Source organism: Guillardia theta (assembly GCF_000315625.1).
Source record: "Guillardia theta CCMP2712 unplaced genomic scaffold GUITHscaffold_20, whole genome shotgun sequence".
Classification (NCBI taxonomy): domain Eukaryota; class Cryptophyceae; order Pyrenomonadales; family Geminigeraceae; genus Guillardia; species Guillardia theta.
The window spans coordinates 494,632-516,881 of record NW_005434654.1 but is presented as its reverse complement, the minus strand read 5'-3'; the positions used below and the strand labels follow the sequence as shown (position 1 = coordinate 516,881).

Here is a 22,250-nt window from a genome sequence, read left to right as displayed (position 1 = left end):
GAAGGAGCGATGCAGGACAAGTCGATCTGGACCATGGAGACGATGGGCGGAGGAGGGGGCGAAGGAGAAGGAGGCGGAGGATGTGGCTGTGGTGAATGCAAGTGTGACAGCCTCAAGAGTTTATGAGGGCGGAAGGGCGTGTGTGGTAAATATCGGACGTTAGGTTGCTTACAGGCTGTGGTCACGAGAGATGTCAGCAGAACGATCTCTGCCCCCTTTGTCAGCTGATCAACTGCGTTCCGAGCGGCCCAGAGTGACTGGCCCTCCGGTCGGGACTCGGAACTTAGTTTCGAAGTCCGCCCGTCATCCGGGCGGGCCGCGCTGCGGGCCCGAATCCTGCCACTGACGTCACATCCCGAAGGCTTCGGCGGAAGCTTTAAGTTACGTTGCACCGTGGCACTGCTCTGATGAAAGTTCGTCACGGTGCGTCCGCCGCAAGTTACTCCAGGTCAGGTTGCTCTCTCAGTTCAGGCCGCGCTCCTCGAGGTTCATCCCGGATCGTACCAGTACAAGAGATATCACCCGTACTACGGTACTTGGCACTCCCTGTCGCCCAAAAAGACCCGGTGATAGCTTCTCTTGCTGGAGTGCTATTAGCTCCGAGGCTTTGAGTGCAGTGCTCAGCGGAACTGAACTTGCCATACCGAGTCTGCGTGGCAAACCGTCTGTGACTCACCCATCAGACACTACTAGTGACTCGTGCAACGTTAAGAATCGGCGAACTTGAACTGTTTACCGTACTCAGAGTAGTACTGTACTAGCACTACGGTAGCCGTCCGACTCTAGTCCTTAGCGGGCAGCGCCGGATGCCACTCAGTGATCCTACATTATGACTACACTACATTATTGCCGTTCCGATCCTCGCCTGCACTCCTAGACGTCTAGCCTCTCAAGCGTGGCATTCTAATGTCGTGTTTTCATGCAATGCTGGACTCGGAGTATCAGCTTAGTTGCCTTACCCTACGGTCTGATGGCAGATGGACCGAAGCAAGTGTGGGGGGATGTCTGCTGTGCAAGGCCTCTACGTGTCCGCCTTGATCTCAGCATGCAAAAAGCTCGCCCAGTCTGCTCTACTGTACATCGCTTTATTCATACACGAACACAGCTCGTGTCCTCTTCGTATTAGTCTACACGTGCTTAGATTACAGGCTACTTCCTTGCCCCGCCTCTGTGTCGCCCTCCCCTCGTTTACAGCTGCAGGACCCTCCCGCTCACGCCCGAGATCTGCGCATGACGCTGGATCAGCCGCGACGCCGCCGCGAGACACTCGAGCTGCTTGCGACGGCTGGGGCATCCGTACTTGGCGTGACGGCAGGCTTGGTCGTTGGTATCCGGATAGAGGGGGCGAGGAGAGGGAGACTTGGGGGAGTCAGGAGCAGGAGTTGGGGCTTCTCAGAATGCGTCTTTCGGTACTCTGATCAAGTGTGGTGGTACCTGGTGAGTATCATACGCAGTCGGCGTTTTCCACTCGCTCGCATGTTTCCAACACAACTCGCAAGTTTGTGTCTATTCAGTGTCAATCGGTTCATGTTCTTGATGGGATTAATCAGAGTTCCAGCAGTAGTGTAGCTTTGCGGTAGACCGGACCAAAGCCTCATACCTCATACATACTCTGCACTTGTAGGGGAATAGGTTTTTGGTCCTACCCGACAGCAGTAGCTCTTCGCCGGTGCTCGTTGTGTTTCTAGTAAACGTAGTAGTGATTGCTCTGGTGATCTCTCTCGTTCCCGAGGCTTGTGTATGTACAACATCTGTTAGCAAATGGGTCAGTTTCAATCCTTGAGATGTATTGATCGAAACAAATCGACATGTCCGAGGAGGGAGGATTTCCGCCTGCAGAAAACTGTTTGATCAGAGCCAACATTATGATTTGTCGGCAGGGTGATTCTAGTCAGGCACCAGTACTTGAGGCACCGTGCGAGACAGCCAGGCCAGCATTATTGAAAGGACCCAGCCAGTGACAAAAGATGATGCTAGGAAGGTGAAGGGTCTAGCAGCAGGGCTTAGCTTGCATTATTGCGTGCAATGTGCCCGTTCGTCTGGGTGTGTACATTAGGCTAGACAAGTGTGGGGGGATGTCTGCTGTGCAAGGCCTCTACGTGTCCGCCTTGATCTCAGCATGCAAAAAGCTCGCCCAGTCTGCTCTACTGTACATCGCTTTATTCATACACGAACACAGCTCGTGTCCTCTTCGTATTAGTCTACACGTGATTAGATTACAGGCTACTTCCTCCCCCGCCTCTGTGTCGCCCTCCCCTCGTTTACAGCTGCAGGACCCTCCCGCTCACGCCTGAGATCTGCGCATGACGCTGGATCAGCCGCGACGCCGCCGCGAGACACTCGAGCTGCTTGCGACGGCTGGGGCATCCGTACTTGGCGTGACGGCAGGCTTGGTCGTTGGTATCCGGAGAGAGGGGGCGAGGAGAGGGAGACTTGGGGGAGTCAGGAGCAGGAGAGGAGGAGGAAGGAGCGATGCAGGACAAGTCGATCTGGACCATGGAGACGATGGGCGGAGAAGGGGGCGGAGGAGGTGTGGGTTGTGTTTGACGTGACAGCCTGAAGTGCGGGGGGAGTTTGTTTAAATAGGCGGAAGGGCGTGTGTGGTAAATATCAGGCCGCGTGACCCATGTCACACGCTTACAGGGAGATGTCAGCTGGTCAGCTTTTTAATCTCCTTTTATGTCATCAAGTTCTTTTCAGATCAATCGGGAACTCTCGCTGACGACGGGACCTTTACTGACTAGTCTGGAGGGATAGTTGATCCAGGAGGTGCGTTTCTATACTTCAGGATTATTAGCTATCAGCCAGTTGGGGCTTCTCAGAATGCGTCTTTCGGTACTCTGATCAAGTGTGGTGGTATCTGGTGAGTATCATACGCAGTCGGCGTTTTCCACTCGCTCGCATGTTTCCAACACAACTCGCAAGTTTGTGTCTATTCAGTGTCAATCGGTTCATGTTCTTGATGGGATTAATCAGAGTTCTTGATGGGACTAATCAGAGTTCCAGCAGTAGTGTAGCTTTGCGGTAGACCGGACCAAAGCCTCATACCTCATACATACTCTGCACTTGTAGGGGAATAGGTTTTTGGTCCTACCCGACAGCAGTAGCTCTTCGCCGGTGCTCGTTGTGTTTCTAGTAAACGTAGTAGTGATTGCTCTGGTGATCTCTCTCGTTCCCGAGGCTTGTGTATGTACAACATCTGTTAGCAAATGGGTCAGTTTCAATCCTTGAGATGTATTGATCGAAACAAATCGACATGTCCGAGGAGGGAGGATTTCCGCCTGCAGAAAACTGTTTGATCAGAGCCAACATTATGATTTGTCGGCAGGGTGATTCTAGTCAGGCACCAGTACTTGAGGCACCGTGCGAGACAGCCAGGCCAGCATTATTGAAAGGACCCAGCCAGTGACAAAAGATGATGCTAGGAAGGTGAAGGGTCTAGCAGCAGGGCTTAGCTTGCATTATTGCGTGCAATGTGCCCGTTCGTCTGGGTGTGTACATTAGGCTAGACAAGTGTGGGGGGATGTCTGCTGTGCAAGGCCTCTACGTGTCCGCCTTGATCTCAGCATGCAAAAAGCTCGCCCAGTCTGCTCTACTGTACATCGCTTTATTCATACACGAACACAGCTCGTGTCCTCTTCGTATTAGTCTACAGGTGATTAGATTACAGGCTACTTCCTCCCCCGCCTCTGTGTCGCCCTCCCCTCGTTTACAGCTGCAGGACCCTCCCGCTCACGCCCGAGATCTGCGCATGACGCTGGATCAGCCGCGACGCCGCCGCGAGACACTCGAGCTGCTTGCGACGGCTGGGGCATCCGTACTTGGCGTGACGGCAGGCTTGGTCGTTGGTATCCGGAGAGAGGGGGCGAGGAGAGGGAGACTTGGGGGAGTCAGGAGCAGGAGAGGAGGAGGAAGGAGCGATGCAGGACAAGTCGATCTGGACCATGGAGACGATGGGCGGAGAAGGGGGCGGAGGAGGTGTGGGTTGTGTTTGACGTGACAGCCTGAAGTGCGGGGGGAGTTTGTTTAAATAGGCGGAAGGGCGTGTGTGGTAAATATCAGGCCGCGTGACCCATGTCACACGCTCACAGGGAGATGTCAGCTGGTCAGCTTTTTAATCTCCTTTTATGTCATCAAGTTCTTTTCAGATCAATCGGGAACTCTCGCCGACGACGGGACCTTTACTGACTAGTCTGGAGGGATAGTTGATCCAGGAGGTGCGTTTCTATACTTCAGGATTATTAGCTATCAGCCAGTTGGGGCTTCTCAGAATGCGTCTTTCGGTACTCTGATCAAGTGTGGTGGTACCTGGTGAGTATCATACGCAGTCGGCGTTTTCCACTCGCTCGCATGTTTCCAACACAACTCGCAAGTTTGTGTCTATTCAGTGTCAATCGGTTCATGTTCTTGATGGGATTAATCAGAGTTCTTGATGGGACTAATCAGAGTTCCAGCAGTAGTGTAGCTTTGCGGTAGACCGGACCAAAGCCTCATACCTCATACATACTCTGCACTTGTAGGGGAATAGGTTTTTGGTCCTACCCGACAGCAGTAGCTCTTCGCCGGTGCTCGTTGTGTTTCTAGTAAACGTAGTAGTGATTGCTCTGGTGATCTCTCTCGTTCCCGAGGCTTGTGTATGTACAACATCTGTTAGCAAATGGGTCAGTTTCAATCCTTGAGATGTATTGATCGAAACAAATCGACATGTCCGAGGAGGGAGGATTTCCGCCTGCAGAAAACTGTTTGATCAGAGCCAACATTATGATTTGTCGGCAGGGTGATTCTAGTCAGGCACCAGTACTTGAGGCACCGTGCGAGACAGCCAGGCCAGCATTATTGAAAGGACCCAGCCAGTGACAAAAGATGATGCTAGGAAGGTGAAGGGTCTAGCAGCAGGGCTTAGCTTGCATTATTGCGTGCAATGTGCCCGTTCGTCTGGGTGTGTACATTAGGCTAGACAAGTGTGGGGGGATGTCTGCTGTGCAAGGCCTCTACGTGTCCGCCTTGATCTCAGCATGCAAAAAGCTCGCCCAGTCTGCTCTACTGTACATCGCTTTATTCATACACGAACACAGCTCGTGTCCTCTTCGTATTAGTCTACAGGTGATTAGATTACAGGCTACTTCCTCCCCCGCCTCTGTGTCGCCCTCCCCTCGTTTACAGCTGCAGGACCCTCCCGCTCACGCCTGAGATCTGCGCATGACGCTGGATCAGCCGCGACGCCGCCGCGAGACACTCGAGCTGCTTGCGACGGCTGGGGCATCCGTACTTGGCGTGACGGCAGGCTTGGTCGTTGGTATCCGGAGAGAGGGGGCGAGGAGAGGGAGACTTGGGGGAGTCAGGAGCAGGAGAGGAGGAGGAAGGAGCGATGCAGGACAAGTCGATCTGGACCATGGAGACGATGGGCGGAGAAGGGGGCGGAGGAGGTGTGGGTTGTGTTTGACGTGACAGCCTGAAGTGCGGGGGGAGTTTGTTTAAATAGGCGGAAGGGCGTGTGTGGTAAATATCAGGCCGCGTGACCCATGTCAGATGCTTACTGGCTGTGGTCACGTTGAAGGATACGTCCAGTGAAACGTTGCTGTTTAACATGTCAGCATCAGCCTCCATTGTCATGCTTGCGGGCCCCGGTGTCGGACCCGGCACTGCCGGGCTATCACTGAGCACGCGGTATCACGGTACGGTATCTCCACAACGGTTGCCCGGCCCGGCCTCCGGGCCGGCATCCGAGCGCCGGTACGGTATCCGACTCAGTACCGTGACGCTGCCGGCGGGTGACGGGACGCCGCCGCGGCCGCGGGGAGCGGCACTGTCACACTGCGGCTTTTACTCAGTCGGAGTCCTGCGGCACTCCGGCGAAAAGCCGCGAGCTCACGGTTTCCGATCCGATCCTATCAGGGTCATCTTTACTCAGGGTCAAGCCATGGAATGCCTCAGCGGCTCCCGGCCCGAGTCCCACGAATCCCGGAACTTCGGAAGCCTCTCCTGCGGCGGCAGTGATTTACTAAAGTTAGAGTTCTTTGTCGTGCGCCGCGGCGACAGTCACTGAGTGTCCGATCCGGGTCAAGCCTCCTCTACTCAGCCTCCTGATTTTGATTGTCCTCGTTCTGATTTTTAACAGGCTTCAACGGCTTTGAGTAGCAGTGTCTGACACACGGTTTCCTCAGCTCAGTCGTATCAAGTACTGAGAGGCGGCAAAGAAATAGACATCGAATGTATTAGTCTTTAGTTTATTGGATTGGAAATGGCTATAATCATTGTGCTTTACAAAGGAAAACAAGTGCAATCAAGTTCAGTCCGATGCTGAACTTGGAATTGTTTTCAGGACGATTCAGTTTCAACGTTAAGTAATGTAACAAGGGCTTGTAAAACGAAGAAAAACTGTTTTGGACGATTAAGAAGCACTTCACGGGTTAGAAGATCCACCCGCCAAGGTAGTTCATCTCTTGCTGTGGCTGCACACTGGTATTCCTCCTATTCGCGCACGCAGCTTGACTGCACGTTTGCTTTTTCTGAGGCTGTTTCGGCTTCTCGATGCGACGATGCGACGTATCTTTCTCTGTACGGCTCGACATGTTTCCCGAGGGCTTCTTCTCTTCAACTCGAACAATCTCCTGCATTTCACGCCGTCTTGTAATGCCGAGGCGCTCTAGGTAGCGGCTACGCAGTTGATCGCCAAACGAATCGCCACGAAAAATCTTGGCGCTGTATTGCTTCCCCCGCGATCGACTTATCTTGTGAAGCAATTTGAGTTGATTCGACTTTTTGCAAACTTCTGCTGCTTGCATCTTCAACAAGAAGTCCTGGAACGCCGGACTGGGCTGAGACGGTCTGGATGTCTTGTTCATCAGGCTCCCTTTGTAGCAGATGTTGTTCTCTGAGCTGCTTCTCCTCATCCCGGAGTGAGAAGATTCCATACCCTCAATGGGAAGAAGAAAGGGGCTTGTTGACAACTCTGCATGCGAGCAGTTGCTTGTATCTGATAGCGCTGAACGAGGTCCTGAAGCGCACTCGTCTTCTTGACAAGAATGGGTCAGAGACAAAATGCCACTCTCTGCAAGCTCTTCGTACTCCTCCTTGCATTCTTGAACGGGTTCAAGGCGCAGATTTCCGATAAGATTCTCAGCAGATCTTGATCGGATGAGAGACTTCAAGACCTTGTTGTTCATCGCTGTATCCTTCATGATCTTGGAACGTATGTTGCTCGAAGGCTACCAGTTGTTACGTAATTTCTGGAACCCAATCCTCCCTGAGAATAAGCCAAGAAATATTTCAAAGTCGTGTGTTGCAATATTTTGGCTATTCTGATTGGTAACCAGCACAAGTGGTAACTTTTTCTGCCTTACCACTGCTAAAAACCGTTTCCTAAGAATTGAGCGGTGGATCGCTTGCTTACCCAGCACAGAATGTTCACCTTTCCCAAAGTTTGTTATGTGCAACTTTTCTTGTTCACTCCTCGAGCTCCTGCTCTGGCTGATTGTTTCTGAGTCGTAGCCTACTCTCTTCTTCGCCTTCTCAGGCCTCACTCCCCCCCAAACTCTGCTTTCAGCATACACTACTGGGCCCGTCGTGAATTATTAGTTCGTATTTAGTACCCCACGACCCTGCCCCACCCATCCAGAGATATCAATTTACCCCACCCTTTCCTTATCGATTTGCACCCCTACCACTCTCTCCTGATGTGACCTTTTTACACACCGGTACGTTTGCCATTATTAGACCCCCATTTTCTCAAACTCTTCATGTAACCACCCGTCCTTGATGGATCATTGTTGGACCTCCACCCGGTGGTTTTCGAACCCCACCTCTCCGAAATCTTTGGCTCTTCGACAGGCCATGGAAAGGAGGCCTTTGGCTATTCCATGCAAAGTTGGCCAACAAATCACATTTGTTGTTCGTGTAAATCACGCCAATTTTTAGGTCCCACAGGGTCGTAAGCCATATTCGCAAAAGACTAGTTTTCACCTAAAAAACTTGCATTCTACAAATTTGTTTTACAGATCTTATGTGAAACCATTTTTTTTCGCATCTGGATTGCTACCATCAGCACCCCCCTTTTTCGTGGGGATGGGAAGGGTCCCACAAACATGACATTCCGGTCGCAAGGGACGCCGCTTTGAACGTTACAAAGTCCGTTACTGTTGTCTCTTTTTACTACAGCGCAGTTTCACCATTTTGGGATGCTCTGGTCCACCATCTTCTGTGGATCTTTTTCAATCAAAATGCCGAAAATGGAGATCCAGTGAGGGAACACCCCTACCCCCTGGTCAAAATCTTAATTCCATGTGGACCCCCTCCTTTTGAGTACCCTACCTTGCACACCTCAGCGGAATCGACCACTACCATGGAAAATCCCATATTTTGTACCCCCTGAACAACAGGATATGCCACCACCCTACCCGCTACTTGTAGCGAAACACTTGTTGGTAGTGGCGAAGAGGGGTCCAAGATTTCAGTACCCCACCCTTGATTGCGGTTGTTTTCCCTTGAAATTGGACCCCCGTGTAATAAAATGAATTGGTCCTCAACTTTGGCCATTCACCCTGAGGAGGGAGACAGGGGTGGATGAGATGGCGGGGTAGGGTGGTCCAGTTCAGTTCATATCCGGTGGGTGCTTTTTGGAGAATCCTATGGGTAGGGGTCCTTAGGAGAAGGGGTGGGTAGGACTCCAGCAGTTCACAGAGAAATTGAGAGGGGTACAAAAGGTCGATTGAGGGTCCTTGCTGCAAATGGTGGGGTAGGGTGGTAAAAGGACACCGATAACAACTCCAGCGAGGGGGTGGTGACGATTCACTGGGTGCACGGAGGACCTCTGTATCTGAATGGAGATTTAAGGGGGTAGTCTATGGGCAATTGGATGGTGGGGGTTCCAAGAAACGGCTCATTTGGTGGTAGGGTGGAGAGTACTGGTGGGTGTTTACATGGAAAACAGGGGGGTGGTGAACCAGTGAGATACCATTATGGGTGGGTAGATCCTTATCATCTTGGGGGTGATGGTTAGTTCATGTAGGGGTACATTCGGAAAAGGAGGGGCGGGGAGTTACCAGGAGAGGGTAGGGGGTAGGGGGGTAGGGTTGCAGTTGTGGAGACCGGCGATTGAACATGGGGAAACGGGAGCGAGCGTTCGGAAATGGTGAAGAGCGTCGGGAAGGAGTAGGGAGTGCGATAGATAGTATGAAGAGAGAAATGGAAAGACTATCTCTCGGTGTGCTGAAGGTTTGAGACTGAAAAACTTAGGAATGCACATGAGAGCTCGAGAAATGGGGAGATGAAAACAACCTTCGTACTCGTTGATGCGACGCGGTCCTTGCTTTTCAAAAGCAAAATAGAAAGTCGCTGTGGAGTAGACATCGTATTTTACGAAACATTTACGTGGGTGAATCGAGGGCGAATGCTGCTTGTTATGCAGAGATTTACCAGAGAAATGCGGGGGTTCATGTACACGAGATGTGTGTTCCTTGCAATGGAGAGGTAGGAGCAGCACTTGAAGGAGTTATGCAGAAGGATGAGAGAGGGAGGAAATTTATGGCAATTATTAAACCCACAATAGAATAAGAGAAGCAGATTCAACCAAAGATCGAGAGATGGAAGGTGAAAAGAAACCAGGACACTTGCTCAGTTCGGAAGTGAGCACGTGTGTGCTCTAATTGTGATCTAATGTCTTCAGCGAGCGAAGGAGGAAGTTCTGTAGGCAGAAATCAGACTTACCATAATAAGCAGAGACATTTATCATGATGGTGTCGAATGTTCACACACATTGATGTGGAATGTTTCAGTTGGAGGAACCTGGCACCTTGGTCTCTGGCGAAGGCAACACGCATGTTTTTTGTGGGGAGATGTAAGTTGATCACGTATTGACTGCTCGTTGCCATTGCACGTTCTTTCGCTTGTCTCACTCTGTTTCTCGGCAGAATAAGATTGCCTAAGGTGTCAGAGGCCGGTGTTGGTCAGGGGTGGTAGCGAAACCGTGCTGAAGCAAACCACGAGTACATGTCATTGGCAGAACGAATGAAGGTTGGGAGCATGTTCGCACCTCAGCTGCCATGTGACTTCGAGCCTGCAGTTGTTCGAACAGGCAGCTCAGGCTGCGAGTGTTGGCACGCCAATCAAGACGCAAGGAGTGAAAAGAAACTGGGGGGTCACTCGGGGGCCCTCCGTTGCGGACACGATCAAGCAGGTTGATGCGGCTCTTCTCCTCCTCCTGTTGGACGTGCCCCGTTGACGCTCTGGGCAGATCTCTGCTAACGATCCCAGCCTCGTCCACGTTGACCTGAGCAATGCAGCAGCCTTCCAGGTGGCTTCTGAGAGGATGTGGGGAATGGAATGGATGAGCTGGGAGGAGAGTTGGGGCAGAGAGACAGAGAGAGAGGGGGGGGGGAGGTTGAAGGTGGGGAGGGACTTGTGGTGGAAATGTGGATAGAGGAAGAGGGGATAAGAGGTAGGGACGGAGATGAGAGTGACGAGGGGAAAGAAAGAGAGGAATGGGAGAATGTGAGTGGAGACACGAGTTGAATTGTTAGTTGAGATTAAGAGACTAAGGGCTTAAGATTGAAGCCTGTGTCATTTTTCTTCCGCATTAATTGGATCTCCAGTGCAAGCCCGAGGAATACGCCCATCAACTTGCCTCTGCTTTGAAGAACAACAAGCATGTAGCGACATCTCTTCGCTTGGAACTCATCGCGATGGTTATGTTTGTGGCAGGTCAAGGAGCTCAAGCTTGAGAATTGCAGTATTGGAGACAAAGAAGCAGAAATCCTTGCCGAGAGCCTAATGAGCAACACATGTATACAACATCTCGATCTGCAGAAGAACCACATAAACAATGACGGAGGCTCTGCGTTGGTATGGAAGCTTGATGGTGGGGTTTTCAACCGTATTTACGATTGCTGTGAAGGCCAAAGGACTCAGTCGCAACAGAAGTCTGTTATCCATCGATCTGATGAGTCAAGGAAAGACAAGTGAGTCATGGCGCTGACCTCCCCCTTGACGTTGGAGAAGTTGGACTGAGGATGATGTCAGGATGGGGCGACAAGACTCTCGATGACTTCTTGGAGATGTTTCAGCACAACATCACGCTGCTCAAGGTGAGGACGATAAACTTGCTCCAGCCCCTTCCTCCCGCTCTTCCCTCTCCCCAAAAATGTTTGTCCTCTTCCCCCGCGGGCGGTCCCGGGGTCCCTCCACGCAGTCTCTCTCCCCGCGCGTCAAGAAAATTTCACCTCCTCCAGCCCCTCCCTCCCATCATCCTTCATTTCTCCTGTTTTGATCTGCCCCCTCCTCTGCCGGATCCCCCTCGTCTCTGACAGCGTCTGCAGATCAACTGGAGACTGGAGTCTCGCAAGAGCTTCGCCCTCAACAAGATGATCACCCGTAACAACGAGATCGACCGCCGCCGCAAGCTCAACATGCACTTCGACGACCTGCTGCCTGCCAGCCTGCGCCCTGCTCCTGCAGACGGGGGGGCAGCAGAGCCTATCCACCAGCTGCCAGCAGGGAAGGGAGGAGACGAGCCGATGTTCGACTGCCCGGAGGAAGGGAAGGAGAACTATCCTGCCCCCATGCTGCAGTCGAGCCGAGAGCCCTCTCCTGGCATCCTCGGAGGGATCCCCTCCTCTCCTGCCTCCCCGATGACCGCTCCCCTCAACTCGCGACCCCCGTCGCACGACATGCACACCAAGTCCATCTCCTCGGAGTCGCTGCACAACAGTGCCAACGGGCCTTTGGGAGGAGTGGCGGGTCAGATCAACGCGTTCGCTCGCATCAACGAGCTGAACAGGATGTCAAAGCCGCCGATGCGCCCAGAGCATGAGGTCAGAGTCCTGTTCTCCTCTTGTTGCCTTCCTTTCTCCTCCTCCTCGTGCTGACGTCATCAACAGCATCGCGCGATCGCGGCTGGTCCGCTCCCAGGGGTACCCAAGGTCAAGAGGGCGAGCCCGTCGGTGCTTGCCCGATGGCCTCCCGCGCAGTTCCAGGAGTAGGAGAGGAGGGAGGAGGAGAAACAAGTTATTTACCCGTCAGTGAGATAAGATTTGGAGAGCTGATGATTGATGTATCAATTTATTAATGAACTAATTCATCCTTACTCCCTTCCGCATTCCCTCCCCATACCTCCTCTCTCTTCTCCTTCCTGTCTTCCCCCTTCCTCCGCCTTCTCTCTATACTCTGCTTCATCCCCCCAACCTCCCCCCTGTCTACAGGCTCAGGGAACCTTGCGGGAGGGAGCAAACGAGACTTGCAGCTCCTGCAGCTGCTTCTTCGTCAGACTGGCTGGCACGAGATGCTGTGACACGAACTCGCGCTTGATCATGACTGTGTCCGACTTGTCGCCCAACGAGAGCAGCGAGCTGTATGACCTGTCAGTTGAGGAGGCGCGCAGGGAGACCGATCGCTGTCTCCCTCCCGCTCCTGCACGACCAGGGCCGTTTGCAGGGGGCGAGGGTCGAGGAGCAGGGCTACCCCAATCTGGGGGAGGAACCTGGGAGCTGGGGGAGGAGATGGAAGAAGCCGCGAACTTCTCGAGGAGGGCGAGCCGCTGCTCCAGCATGCGGAAGCTGTCGACGCGGTTCGAGATGCTCACCAAGTTCTCCTCCATCTCCTCGAAGTGCTCGAAGACACGGCCGAAGTTTTTCAGGAGCTCGTCGTCCTGCGCGAGCGGCGACTTCCTGCTCTCTGCTGCCTCCTGGGGAGGGACCGAGTTCCTCATCTCCCCCTCCTGCTCCTGCGGTCTCGTCCTCGAGTTGTCGAGGGAGAAATGCGCGCAGAGGGTCCTGATGTCGGTGTGGATGCTCTTAACAGCAGAAGTGACCCTCCTCCTCTTCTCCTGCTCCTCCTGCAGGGCCCTCTCTATCCCCTCAAGTTTCTTCAGCACAAGCGCGAGGCTGTCCTGCTGGTGGTTGTCCTGCTTCGTGTGCGTATCTCGTGTCTGCTTGGCGATCGTGTCGATGGAGATCCCCAGGATCTTGAGCATGAGCATGATCGACCTCAGCTCTCTGCTCTGCGTCCACTCCATCGAGCTCGCCATCTGTCGCTGCGCAAAGTTTTTCATCTCCCCCCTCATCATGTGCTGGAACTGCTGCGCACTAAATTCTCCGTCCTCGTTGCATAGGGCCCCTGACAGGAAGTGGTCAGGGCTGACAAGAGATCGAAACTAACATCCCATCTCAGATATCTGAGGCTTGCCTGTGCTCGCAGTGCTCTTTCCACCTCCTCATCCCATCCCATCCCTTCCCTTCCCTTCTCATCGCATCGCATCCCTTCCCTTCCCTTCCCTTCCCATCGCATCCCTTCCCATCTCATCCCATCTCATCCCATCTCATCCCATCTCATCTCATCCCATCTCATCTCATCCCATCTCATCTCATCTCATCTCATTCCATTCCCCGTCAACTCACCCTGCTCAGTGATGATGTCGAAGTCGTCCTTGTTGAGATGGACAGGAGAAGCTGTCGGCAGCTCTCTCACCCTCGTCTTGAACTCCTCGAACGTAAGCCCCCCCGACTTGTCCACGTCGAGGCGGTCGAAAGTCGTTCTGATCTTCGTCGTCAGGTCTTCATTGTCATTGAAATGCGCCAGCGAGTGAGTGAGCGGGTCCAGGACCCCCGTCACTTTCTTTTCCATCCACTCCGCCTCCCTCTCCTGCTCCTTCTGGCTCTCAATCTGCTCCTTCTCCCTTGAGACATATGCGATAAACTCGTCGAGCAGCACGGCCACCACGATGTTGGTCAGCACCAGACTGCAGCGCAAGCTCGTCAGGTCTGCCCGACCCTCTCTCAGGGTCCCTCACCCTGCAAGGAGGACGTAGGAGATGAAGAAGAAGGCAACTGCCCTGTCCACCTGACCCTGCGGGCCGAAGAGCGAGCGAGTGATCATCGAGGCCCAGGCGTCTGTGGTGACAACTTCGAACATCCTGCAGGCCAGTGAGGACGAGGAGGAGGAGGAGTTAGAAGGAAAGGGGAATACGAGTAGTAGTAGTAGTAGTAGTAGTAGTAGTAGGAGGAGGAGGAGGAGGAGTAAGATGTTCGTGCAACAATACGTGAAGAGGGAAGCAGAGAAGTTGCCAAAGAATTCCTCCGAACGATCTCGGAAGAGATGAGTCGCCAGCATCGCATAGACGGAGGTGACAAGGAAGAGGAGGATGAAACTGTTGACCACAGGCAGGACAGACGACCCCTGTCCAGGAGGATGAGCGAGGGGGTGGAAGAGCAAGATGAGGTAGGTACAAGAGCAGCGATGATCCTCTGAAGAGACTTCATCTTCCTCACCAGCTTGAGGACGCGGAAAATCCTGTGAGCAGACAGAAATCAAGAGAAGGAGAGAGAGCGAAGGGGACGAATGGAACGAGCGCGAGGAGGGGGAGGAGGAGGAGCAGAGGAACAGGAATTGGGGCTCCTGCCTTGTCTTCCACCAACCTTATGAGACGCAGGACTCGCAACGAGGACATGGCGAGCGGCATGAGGGCAGTGAGCATGGAGGTAGTCACAACGAAGAAATCCTTGCAAGAGGGCAGGAGGTCAGGCGGCGCGGAGGTTAACAACACCATCCCCGGCAGTACCAGAATGTTCCAAGGATCGGAGTAGAACTCTTTGAATCTGTTGGCGCTCTTGGCAAACATGTTGATGGCAAGCTGCCAGAGAGTAAAGTGAAGGGAGTCAGAAGCCCCTCGACCTCTTCCCGTCGGCTGACCTCGAAGCAGAAGAAGGTTGAGGTGACTGTGTCAGTAAGGCTGAGAGCTCTGTCCATATACGAGCCGCTCTCGGGGTTGATCTCGGCTTCGACGACGTCCATGCTGTAGGAGAACAAGATGCATATGGCAAGGCACAACTGATAGCGGTTCGATTGGTAGAGCCTCTTCAACCGGGCGCGGAACAGTGCAACCTTACTGTCTCCGATCTCCGCTATTAGAACTTTCTTCTCATGTTCCTGCTTCGCGTGCTTGACTGCACTCTTGATCGACTTCAACCAGTTGGTGAACTCTGGATCGGAAGACGTCCGGTACGAGTAAACTCTCCCCAGGTTGTGCCCCTCGGCTGAAGTCTTGATGACAAAGGTCCTCGAGTCGTCGTCACTATCTATGATCTCATCCTCGCGCGTCTCCATCAATAGCATGCTGCCGGTGTTCTTGGGTTTGAGATCCTCCTCGCTGTCTACAGCTTTCAGGACATGATCGATCTCGTGTAGGAAGATGCTGTCCAGAACCTCGTCCGTCTTGATGTCTGAGAACACCATGTCTGTACTCGACAGCCTTACTCTCTGTGGCTGCCAAGACACGGTGGATCTGGCAGAGAGCCGAGTCAAGGGCGATGAGCAAGCGGAGCATGCAGGGGCAGGGATACATCAACGCGTGCTCGTCACATCACCTGATGATCTTCTTCTGTAGGATCCCTTCGATGATCACTCCGTGCTCGTCCGCTGCGGGTATCATAGTCGTGCTCTCATGGCCGCTACTGATCCTCGAGAAGGCACTCCCAGCCTTGGAGGAGCTGAAGCTGTTTCCACCTGCATAATGGTTCCCGCCATGCTCGTCCTTCCGGCCTATCCGCACCATCTTCGCGCGGTTCGCCAGCACCTCCACCGCTTCCGCCATCGTCGGTCAGGGTTTTGGGAGAGCAAAATCGGGAAAAAAAAAGTCACAACTTGAGGTGGGGTGGGGTAGTATGCGGATCATCAACCGCCCCACCCCTTTCCAGAAGTCCATTACCTGATGTCTGGGAGGGTGGGGGTGCAGACTTGGCTCACCTTCCGGACTATAGGAGGGGGTAGGGGTAGTCCTCCATTCGCCATTCGGAATCCACGGAGTCAAGTCACCCAGTCAACTTCCAGCACCTCTAGTACTCCCCAGATGGGGTGGGGTGGTCTTGCTAGCAGCCGTCACCGGTGGGTAGTCAGTCAAGGACCGGGTAGTGTCCGTCGATTTTCTGGGACAAGTACAGGGTACCACAGGTTGCGGGTGATGCCCGAAGATTCGGCGACGGTGCACCCGTGGGAAGTTCGGGGGTACTCATGTGGCGCCGGGGGTGGGGTCCCGGCGAGTCCTAGAGCGAGCAATAACTGTACCGTCACCCCTCCTATTGTCTGTCGGACTTTTCAGCCGGTGGAGGGAGGGGGTAGGGGTCCATCAGCCTGACGGGCCCGCCGGGTAGAGGCCCGGCCGGGCCCCGCTCAGTCACTGGCAGGCTCGAGTCGGCGGCGCCGCCCTACAAAGTGATCATGGAAGTAAAGATGCCGATCATGGAAGAGCCTCGCAGAAAGATTACTTTAACCCCTGTGAACTCTGCGAAGCCGTACAGATATGAGGATGTGCAGCGTTTGACAGAGCAAGACAAGTCATGGTGAGCATTTATCTGTTTTGTTTTCTTCGGGATCATCACGGGAAGAGATCCAAATGACGTGTTCTTGATGCAGGTTCGAAAGATTCGCAGCTTTCGGTAACTTGTACGAGATTCATGACCGGGTGAGGATTTTGGCAAGTGCCCGACCAATATTACAAACCGGTATCGAGGAGTACGTAGACGTGCGAGTAAGCCGCCCAGCATACCAAACTCTCGAGACCATGGCTGCATACGAAGGTTATTTCGACACATCGCAGAACTGTCCCGATGTGAAAAGGTTGTTACATGAAATGGGCACAAACAAAGATAAGTTCTGGAGTCGATCAAGTCTAGGCAAAACGTTGACACTGTCATCTCACTGCATGGAAGAACATGCAAAACTGAAGGAACAGTTGAAAGTTCTAAATGAACAGTGCATGCAGCTCAAGCAAAGACAAAGACAGCATGATAAAGAAGTGAAGGAGTTGAACGCGGCAATCAAGAAACTGACATCCAAAACCTCACTGGCCAAGTTTACCCGGATACCTGGCTCGAAAGAATCTGAGATTAAATTTGACAGTGCGGCTACGCTCACGAATGAGCAATTGAACAAATTGGTGGAGGAGATCAAACCATACTTTGACCAGTTCAAGACGACTGCACAAGATATCTTGAATATTCAGGAAGGTTGCGAGGAGACAAGGGATGAATTGTTTTTCTGTGCACTGGCATACATGACATATACACGGCCCAAAGGTTCCCCCAGAATTTTCAACTTTCAATCCTTCTGCCGAGGATTTTTCAGGGGTGAACGACTACAGCATCACTTAAGGATGGCAATTGAAAACAACAAACAAGTTCACAAAGTTTTTGCCAGCATTGTGAAGAATTGTATGCTGGCGGACGTGTCATCGTTGAGCACATCAATGCCATCAAGTGGGCTGACAAACAAAAACAAACATATTCCGCCGGAGGCTGGCCCCGGACAGCAGCACTCTGTGACAACACTGTAACAAAGAAACATATTCCGAGGCTGGACCAAGTTTGCTGGGGTTGACGCATAAGCCGCAAACGATCAGCTGCTTTGAGAGGTATCGAGACCAGAAGAAATGGAGCTAACATGTCCTCTAATGAAAACATTGTCGGACTTTCAAGATGTACTACCTTCCCTTTTACATGAACCCCTGATCTTGGAGATTCAAAGTATCTGCTTGGCAGTAAATAGCAATGCTTAGCCGCAGATGTTATTGTTTACAAATCCTTGTATCATTCACGGTCACCCCTGTTGTGATCAGTCAGGCTGGCCTGAGAGTTTCAATTATCTTTGGTGAACATTCCGACACTGAAACCTTGTTGCCAAAATGACACTTAGTACTCAAACCTTGTGCCGCGCCGTGACAGCGCGGCCGCCGCCTCAACGCGGCACACGGTGCGCCGTCAGTGACCGGATGCCACAGTGTCCGGCCCCCCCCGGGCCGCCGCGCCGATCACTGACACGGCGGCCGGAGGCTCAGGCTTCAGGCTACTAGTGGCGGCCGGCCCGGGCCATGGCAACTCCGGCCGCGTGACCCGGGCCCCGGGCGGCAAACTTTTAGGCTTCAGCAACAGAATGCTGGTCAGTAGTCGCAATGGAAGGAGAGATGGGGAGAGAGGAAGGGAGAGGGGAGTGAGTGAAGGATGTGAGGACAGGGAAAGATCAGTTGAGAGGTGAAGAGAGGGGGCGAGGGACGGCCAGTGCAAGTCGGACGAGGTAGGGCGACGGTCGATGGTCGACCACAAGCATATCCCATGGCGCTCACCTCCATCGCTCCGTACCTCTATCCTGTTGCTCTCCTTGTGTGTGCGAACACTCTCCAACAGCTTCGGGGACTCGACGGGCTCGTCGCGGGGTCCCCCCAGCATGGCTCTCAGGGACAGCCGAGAGTATGACGAAGAGCCGGGGGAGAGCTGGGGGGAGGAGAGGTTTGCGAACCGGGAGCTTCGAATCTCAGACAGATTTCCAAGGAAGGGGAGAGATCCTATATTGGAACGATGGTATATGCCTCTCCAGGAGGAGGAAGATGGTGTTGGAGCTGACGGGTGGCATGCGCAGGGAGCAGGGTTTTGAGAGGCTGCCACCAGGTCCATCCCTATTTCTGCTCGCGCCAGTCTGACGGTCACCTGCAGACCTAGCAGAGAGGTACGACACGGATCTCATCAAGCAGGATCTCTTCTTCAAGAAGGATTCAGCGCGGTACATCAAGAGGTTGATCGACGACTACATACACAACATCTCCAAACTCGAGCTGGAGCGATCGAGTAGGGCTCTGGGCCATGAGGTGGATGCCACTGAGGCCGATGCCGCAGAGCGACTCAAGACGGCCCTGCCCTCGCAGCAATGCCGGCAGATCATGGATCGGTGAGCTGGAGCTGGTAGTTGGTTGAGCTGAGAGTTTGGGCGCAGGATCTGGTACGAGACCCACTCGTCGATGAAGAAGGCTGCGGCCAAATACGAGCAGTGCCCCCCCGAGGAGATGGACAGGCACTACGAGCAATTTCTGGAAGTCAGGAACTTGACATTCGACCTGTTCGATGAGAACGAGAGAGGTCGTGCCGAGCTCGTTGGTACCTGAACATTGCTGAGCAGCCTTCGCGTGCCAGACAGGAGGAGCTCGATCGAAAGGGAAGGAGGGTGGAGAGGAAGGGAGGAGGAGGATGACGAGGATCTGGTTCCAAACTTCCTCCCTGAAAACCTGGAAGCGTGGAAGACGAGGAATCTGAGGGCAGAGATGTACAGGGAGAAGGTGGGGGTTGTCGGTATGCCTTTGACTTGAGCTCGTACTCGTCTCATCATCTTGTCAGATCCAAGGATAGAGAAGCTGAACATCCCTTACAAGATCTACTGCTTCTCCTTCATCGAGGTCCCGTCTCCTAAGGCCCTGCTGTTGGTTGAGCGGCAGGTTCCAGGCTTTCTGGGAGAACTGGGTCCCTTCAGACGCCTCGAAGGAGGAGGAGGAGTACATCTCGGGTCTCAAGGACCAGATTTTTGCATTGTACAAGAAGAAAGACTTTGCACAGGTGCTGGGCGAGCCCTTACCCACGATATCGCCCGACTCTTGACCGCGACATGCCTTGCAGGTCGAGGCGCTCCTCAACGAGGTCCTGCGTCGGGCGCCGGTTGGATGCGAGCTTCTGCTGTTGAACCATGCTGACGTCACCGAAGAATTGTGTGCCGGCCCTGATCATCCGCGGGAGCCTGATCGCAGGGCTCACGCTCAAGTACAAGAAGATAGAGGAGGATGAGCTCTCGGAGCATGGGGTCTGGGCCGTGAGTCATGCAAACGCCAGCGCGTTCCGCCTCTCCCTCACCTGAACCTGCAGAACGACCCTGACGCCTCCTCGGAAAGTTTCCTCACCCGAGACCCCATGACGACAGCAGCTTTCAACTGTGAGAATCACAAGTGCGACCGGGAGGGGATGACGGGCCCGCAGCGTCGGAGTTGACGAGGGCGCGAGGGAGGAGACTGAGGGAAGAGATTGAGTCCTCCGACGACTCGTCGTCGAACGAGTCCGCTACAACCTCGTGAGCGTGTCGGGGAGCTGAGGTTCGCGGGTGGGGTGACGCTGCTGCTTGCAGCTCGCACCTCCTGTCCTCGTCTGCGAGCTGGGACCCTCCCATGTCGTCGGAGACCATGAGAGAGAACTGTGTCTCGAGACTGGAGGAGGGGGAGGGTTTGATACGCTCGCAGATCCGAGCCTGGAGCTGAGGGAGATCACAGACCCTCGGATGATAGAGAACCTGACGAGGGCGCGTGAAAGCTACGAGGCTGCCTACAAAGTGCTCCTCCTCCTAGTCCGAACTCCCTCTCCCTCACGCTCCTCTCAGATCGACCCGACAAGCCTCCCTGCTACCTGCAACCTTGCCACGCTTCTCACTTTCTTCCCCAACGCCTCAGCAGCATACCCCTACATCGAGCAGGTGCCGCCGAGACCCTCAGCATTGCTCAGCTGAAAGTTGCTGCCAGGCGAGGCACGTCGACCCACTCGCCGCTCATTTCTGCACCAACCTGATGATCAATCATCTCAATTATGTCTGCCCTGCGAGGATGCGAAGGCTGGTGGTCATGACGCGACATGACAGATCATCAGGAAGAAGGATGTCAATCACAAGCATCACTACGGTGAGTCTCGTCCTGCGCCATCCTGCCCCTTCCCCCCTGCCCTGCTGCTGCTGCTCCTCGTCTCTTCACCCTGGTTCCTCCTAGACACCTCGCAATCGGACACGTCTTTCATGTACTACGAGAAGTTCGGCCCATGCCGAGAGTTCGGGTGACCTGCTTCTCCGACAGCGACACGAACCGTGACGTGGAGGGCAGTTGGCCATCTGAAGTCCTCCCGGAGGAAGGTCTTTCCGACTTAAAGTCGTCCTGGGAGGAGGTCTGAGAACAGAGGAGGACGAGAGGGGGAGGACGAGAGGGGGTGAAGGAGAGGAGGACTGACCTGGGGGACGGCAGAAGAGGTTTGAGAACGTGACGAGGGAGTTTTTCGGGATCCAGGCGGAGCTGAACAACTCGGTAGCTCATGATTATGATCGTCCCCACGGTGTTTGATGGTGACACGTCAGGAGGCATCCGAGGAGTTTGACTTCGAGGAGTTCCTGCAGACCAAAGTTCTCAGGATGCGGAAACCCTCGGAGAAGAAGGGGCAGGGACGCGCAAAGCAAGAGCAGCTGCAAGAGTAGAGGACCAAGACTGAGACGTTGGTTACTATCTTTACTGTTGTACATGATCTTCCATGCTGTAAATTGAAAATGAATAAGCTTTCTCCTCCTCATTCCTTGGTCTCCTGCCTCTCCTTTCTCTGCGCTCGACCGCTCGCCAGGTCCTATCCCATCACAAGACGCCATGGTTGTCTCGGTTGGCCGGGCAAGGGCCTTTCACGCCCTCGAAGCAGTTTCCTTCCCACCGGTCAGTGTCACAAGACCAACTCCTCTCTGCAAACTCACCACATCTTTTCATCGCCTTCTCCTGGAACTGCTCGAAGTTGTCTGCCTTGAAAGGATGTTGCTTCTGTTGTGCAGTGCCCATGTCAGTCCCTCGCACCACAATCAAGAGAGCTAAGCTCACGTAGGCGGGGCAGCGAGACACGCAGTCAACGCACTCAGTCATGACGACCCTGAGCTGCTGGGCATGCTTGTCTGTGCAGCAGAGACCATGTCAAATCCGGTAGAGGAGGGCGTTCGGTCGACTAGGTAACGGCCTGGGGAGAGAGCGGGAGGAGGATGGAAAGAGTAGGAGAGGGTGAGAGAAGATAGGATGAACGGAGGGAGGAGGGAGGGGTGCGATACCCTTCAACCCATGGGCTGCTTCCCATGGTCTGATCTTGTAGTCATACACCATCTGCATGTCCACCATCCCCCTCCTGCTCGTCTCGTCAGCCTTTCCCGCGGTCCCAACGTCTGCTGCAGCACCTCCAAGCCTTCATGAACGTGTCCACGAGCGAAGGCTCAGTCTTGCCAGCCGCTGCTCTTGCAAGCTCCTGGGATCTGGTGAGGACACAGATGCATCGTCATGGCGTCAAGGGGCAGCGGCACCTTGGACTTTCTGATCGCCTCCTTCTCCTTGTACGACAGACCCCGATCGTTGTAGTAGAGCGAGGAGCGGGGAGTCTGGGTCTGCCAAAGCAGCAGCAGCACAAGCGCAATGGCGAAGGAGAACGACACCAGAAGCTCCTTGCGCATGCTTCACCTGGGAGGACGAGGTCATTACACACTACAGGTTCTCATTGTCCGTGTTGCTTTTTGTCTCACTCCCACACCCCATCCCCTATCCCAAACTGGTTCCCCTAGCGACAGCACTACTCTACTTCAATGCCGCAGCGTCCAATCAGAGTCGCCCCCGCGCATTGACTGCAGACCGTGACCCAGCATCTCTTCTTCCTCTCATAGTATCTGTCCCTGCCTCGGGG

At 53.9% G+C, this 22,250-nt stretch overlaps 6 protein-coding genes across 6 annotated transcripts; 3 read left to right on the top strand and 3 right to left on the bottom strand.

Moving 5' to 3' along the window:
• Positions 1–6,410: 6,410 nt before the first annotated feature.
• On the bottom strand, positions 6,411–7,557 carry GUITHDRAFT_162323 (hypothetical protein; the record flags this gene model as incomplete). The annotated part of the gene is made up of 1 exon (XM_005835745.1): positions 6,411–7,557. Exon 1 carries the CDS (start codon positions 7,179–7,181, stop codon positions 6,411–6,413), a length of 771 nt encoding a protein of 256 aa, XP_005835802.1. The 5' UTR covers positions 7,182–7,557.
• Positions 7,558–9,953: 2,396 nt separating this feature from the next.
• GUITHDRAFT_151698 (hypothetical protein) lies at positions 9,954–12,078 on the top strand. The gene is made up of 9 exons (XM_005835744.1): positions 9,954–10,011; positions 10,061–10,174; positions 10,232–10,291; positions 10,590–10,646; positions 10,699–10,839; positions 10,892–10,955; positions 11,017–11,081; positions 11,313–11,807; positions 11,874–12,078. The coding sequence occupies exons 1-9, from the start codon at positions 10,006–10,008 to the stop codon at positions 11,973–11,975; spliced, it is 1,104 nt and encodes a 367-aa protein (XP_005835801.1). The 5' UTR covers positions 9,954–10,005; the 3' UTR covers positions 11,976–12,078.
• Positions 12,079–12,196: 118 nt separating this feature from the next.
• GUITHDRAFT_105446 (hypothetical protein) lies at positions 12,197–15,580 on the bottom strand (the record flags this gene model as incomplete). Its single annotated transcript, XM_005835743.1, has 7 exons — positions 12,197–13,107; positions 13,389–13,729; positions 13,781–13,903; positions 14,406–14,488; positions 14,549–14,620; positions 14,680–15,271; positions 15,354–15,580. 7 exons carry the CDS (start codon positions 15,578–15,580, stop codon positions 12,197–12,199), a joined length of 2,349 nt encoding a protein of 782 aa, XP_005835800.1.
• A 635-nt stretch (positions 15,581–16,215) lies between these two features.
• GUITHDRAFT_105445 (hypothetical protein) lies at positions 16,216–17,135 on the top strand (the record flags this gene model as incomplete). Its single annotated transcript, XM_005835742.1, has 3 exons — positions 16,216–16,325; positions 16,399–17,060; positions 17,110–17,135. 3 exons carry the CDS (start codon positions 16,216–16,218, stop codon positions 17,133–17,135), a joined length of 798 nt encoding a protein of 265 aa, XP_005835799.1.
• A 1,069-nt stretch (positions 17,136–18,204) lies between these two features.
• On the top strand, positions 18,205–21,024 carry GUITHDRAFT_105444 (hypothetical protein; the record flags this gene model as incomplete). Its single annotated transcript, XM_005835741.1, has 20 exons — positions 18,205–18,266; positions 18,397–18,425; positions 18,471–18,702; positions 18,748–18,890; positions 18,945–19,100; positions 19,146–19,204; positions 19,251–19,361; positions 19,422–19,460; positions 19,507–19,611; positions 19,665–19,731; positions 19,776–19,866; positions 19,921–19,988; positions 20,033–20,121; positions 20,170–20,262; positions 20,309–20,374; positions 20,425–20,464; positions 20,549–20,612; positions 20,660–20,720; positions 20,798–20,857; positions 20,908–21,024. 20 exons carry the CDS (start codon positions 18,205–18,207, stop codon positions 21,022–21,024), a joined length of 1,752 nt encoding a protein of 583 aa, XP_005835798.1.
• Positions 21,025–21,042: 18 nt separating this feature from the next.
• GUITHDRAFT_151697 (hypothetical protein) lies at positions 21,043–22,032 on the bottom strand. The gene is made up of 6 exons (XM_005835740.1): positions 21,877–22,032; positions 21,754–21,821; positions 21,631–21,704; positions 21,410–21,480; positions 21,289–21,352; positions 21,043–21,240 (listed from the first exon to the last, which is right to left on the bottom strand). The coding sequence occupies exons 1-6, from the start codon at positions 22,021–22,023 to the stop codon at positions 21,176–21,178; spliced, it is 489 nt and encodes a 162-aa protein (XP_005835797.1). The 5' UTR covers positions 22,024–22,032; the 3' UTR covers positions 21,043–21,175.
• Positions 22,033–22,250: the final 218 nt, after the last annotated feature.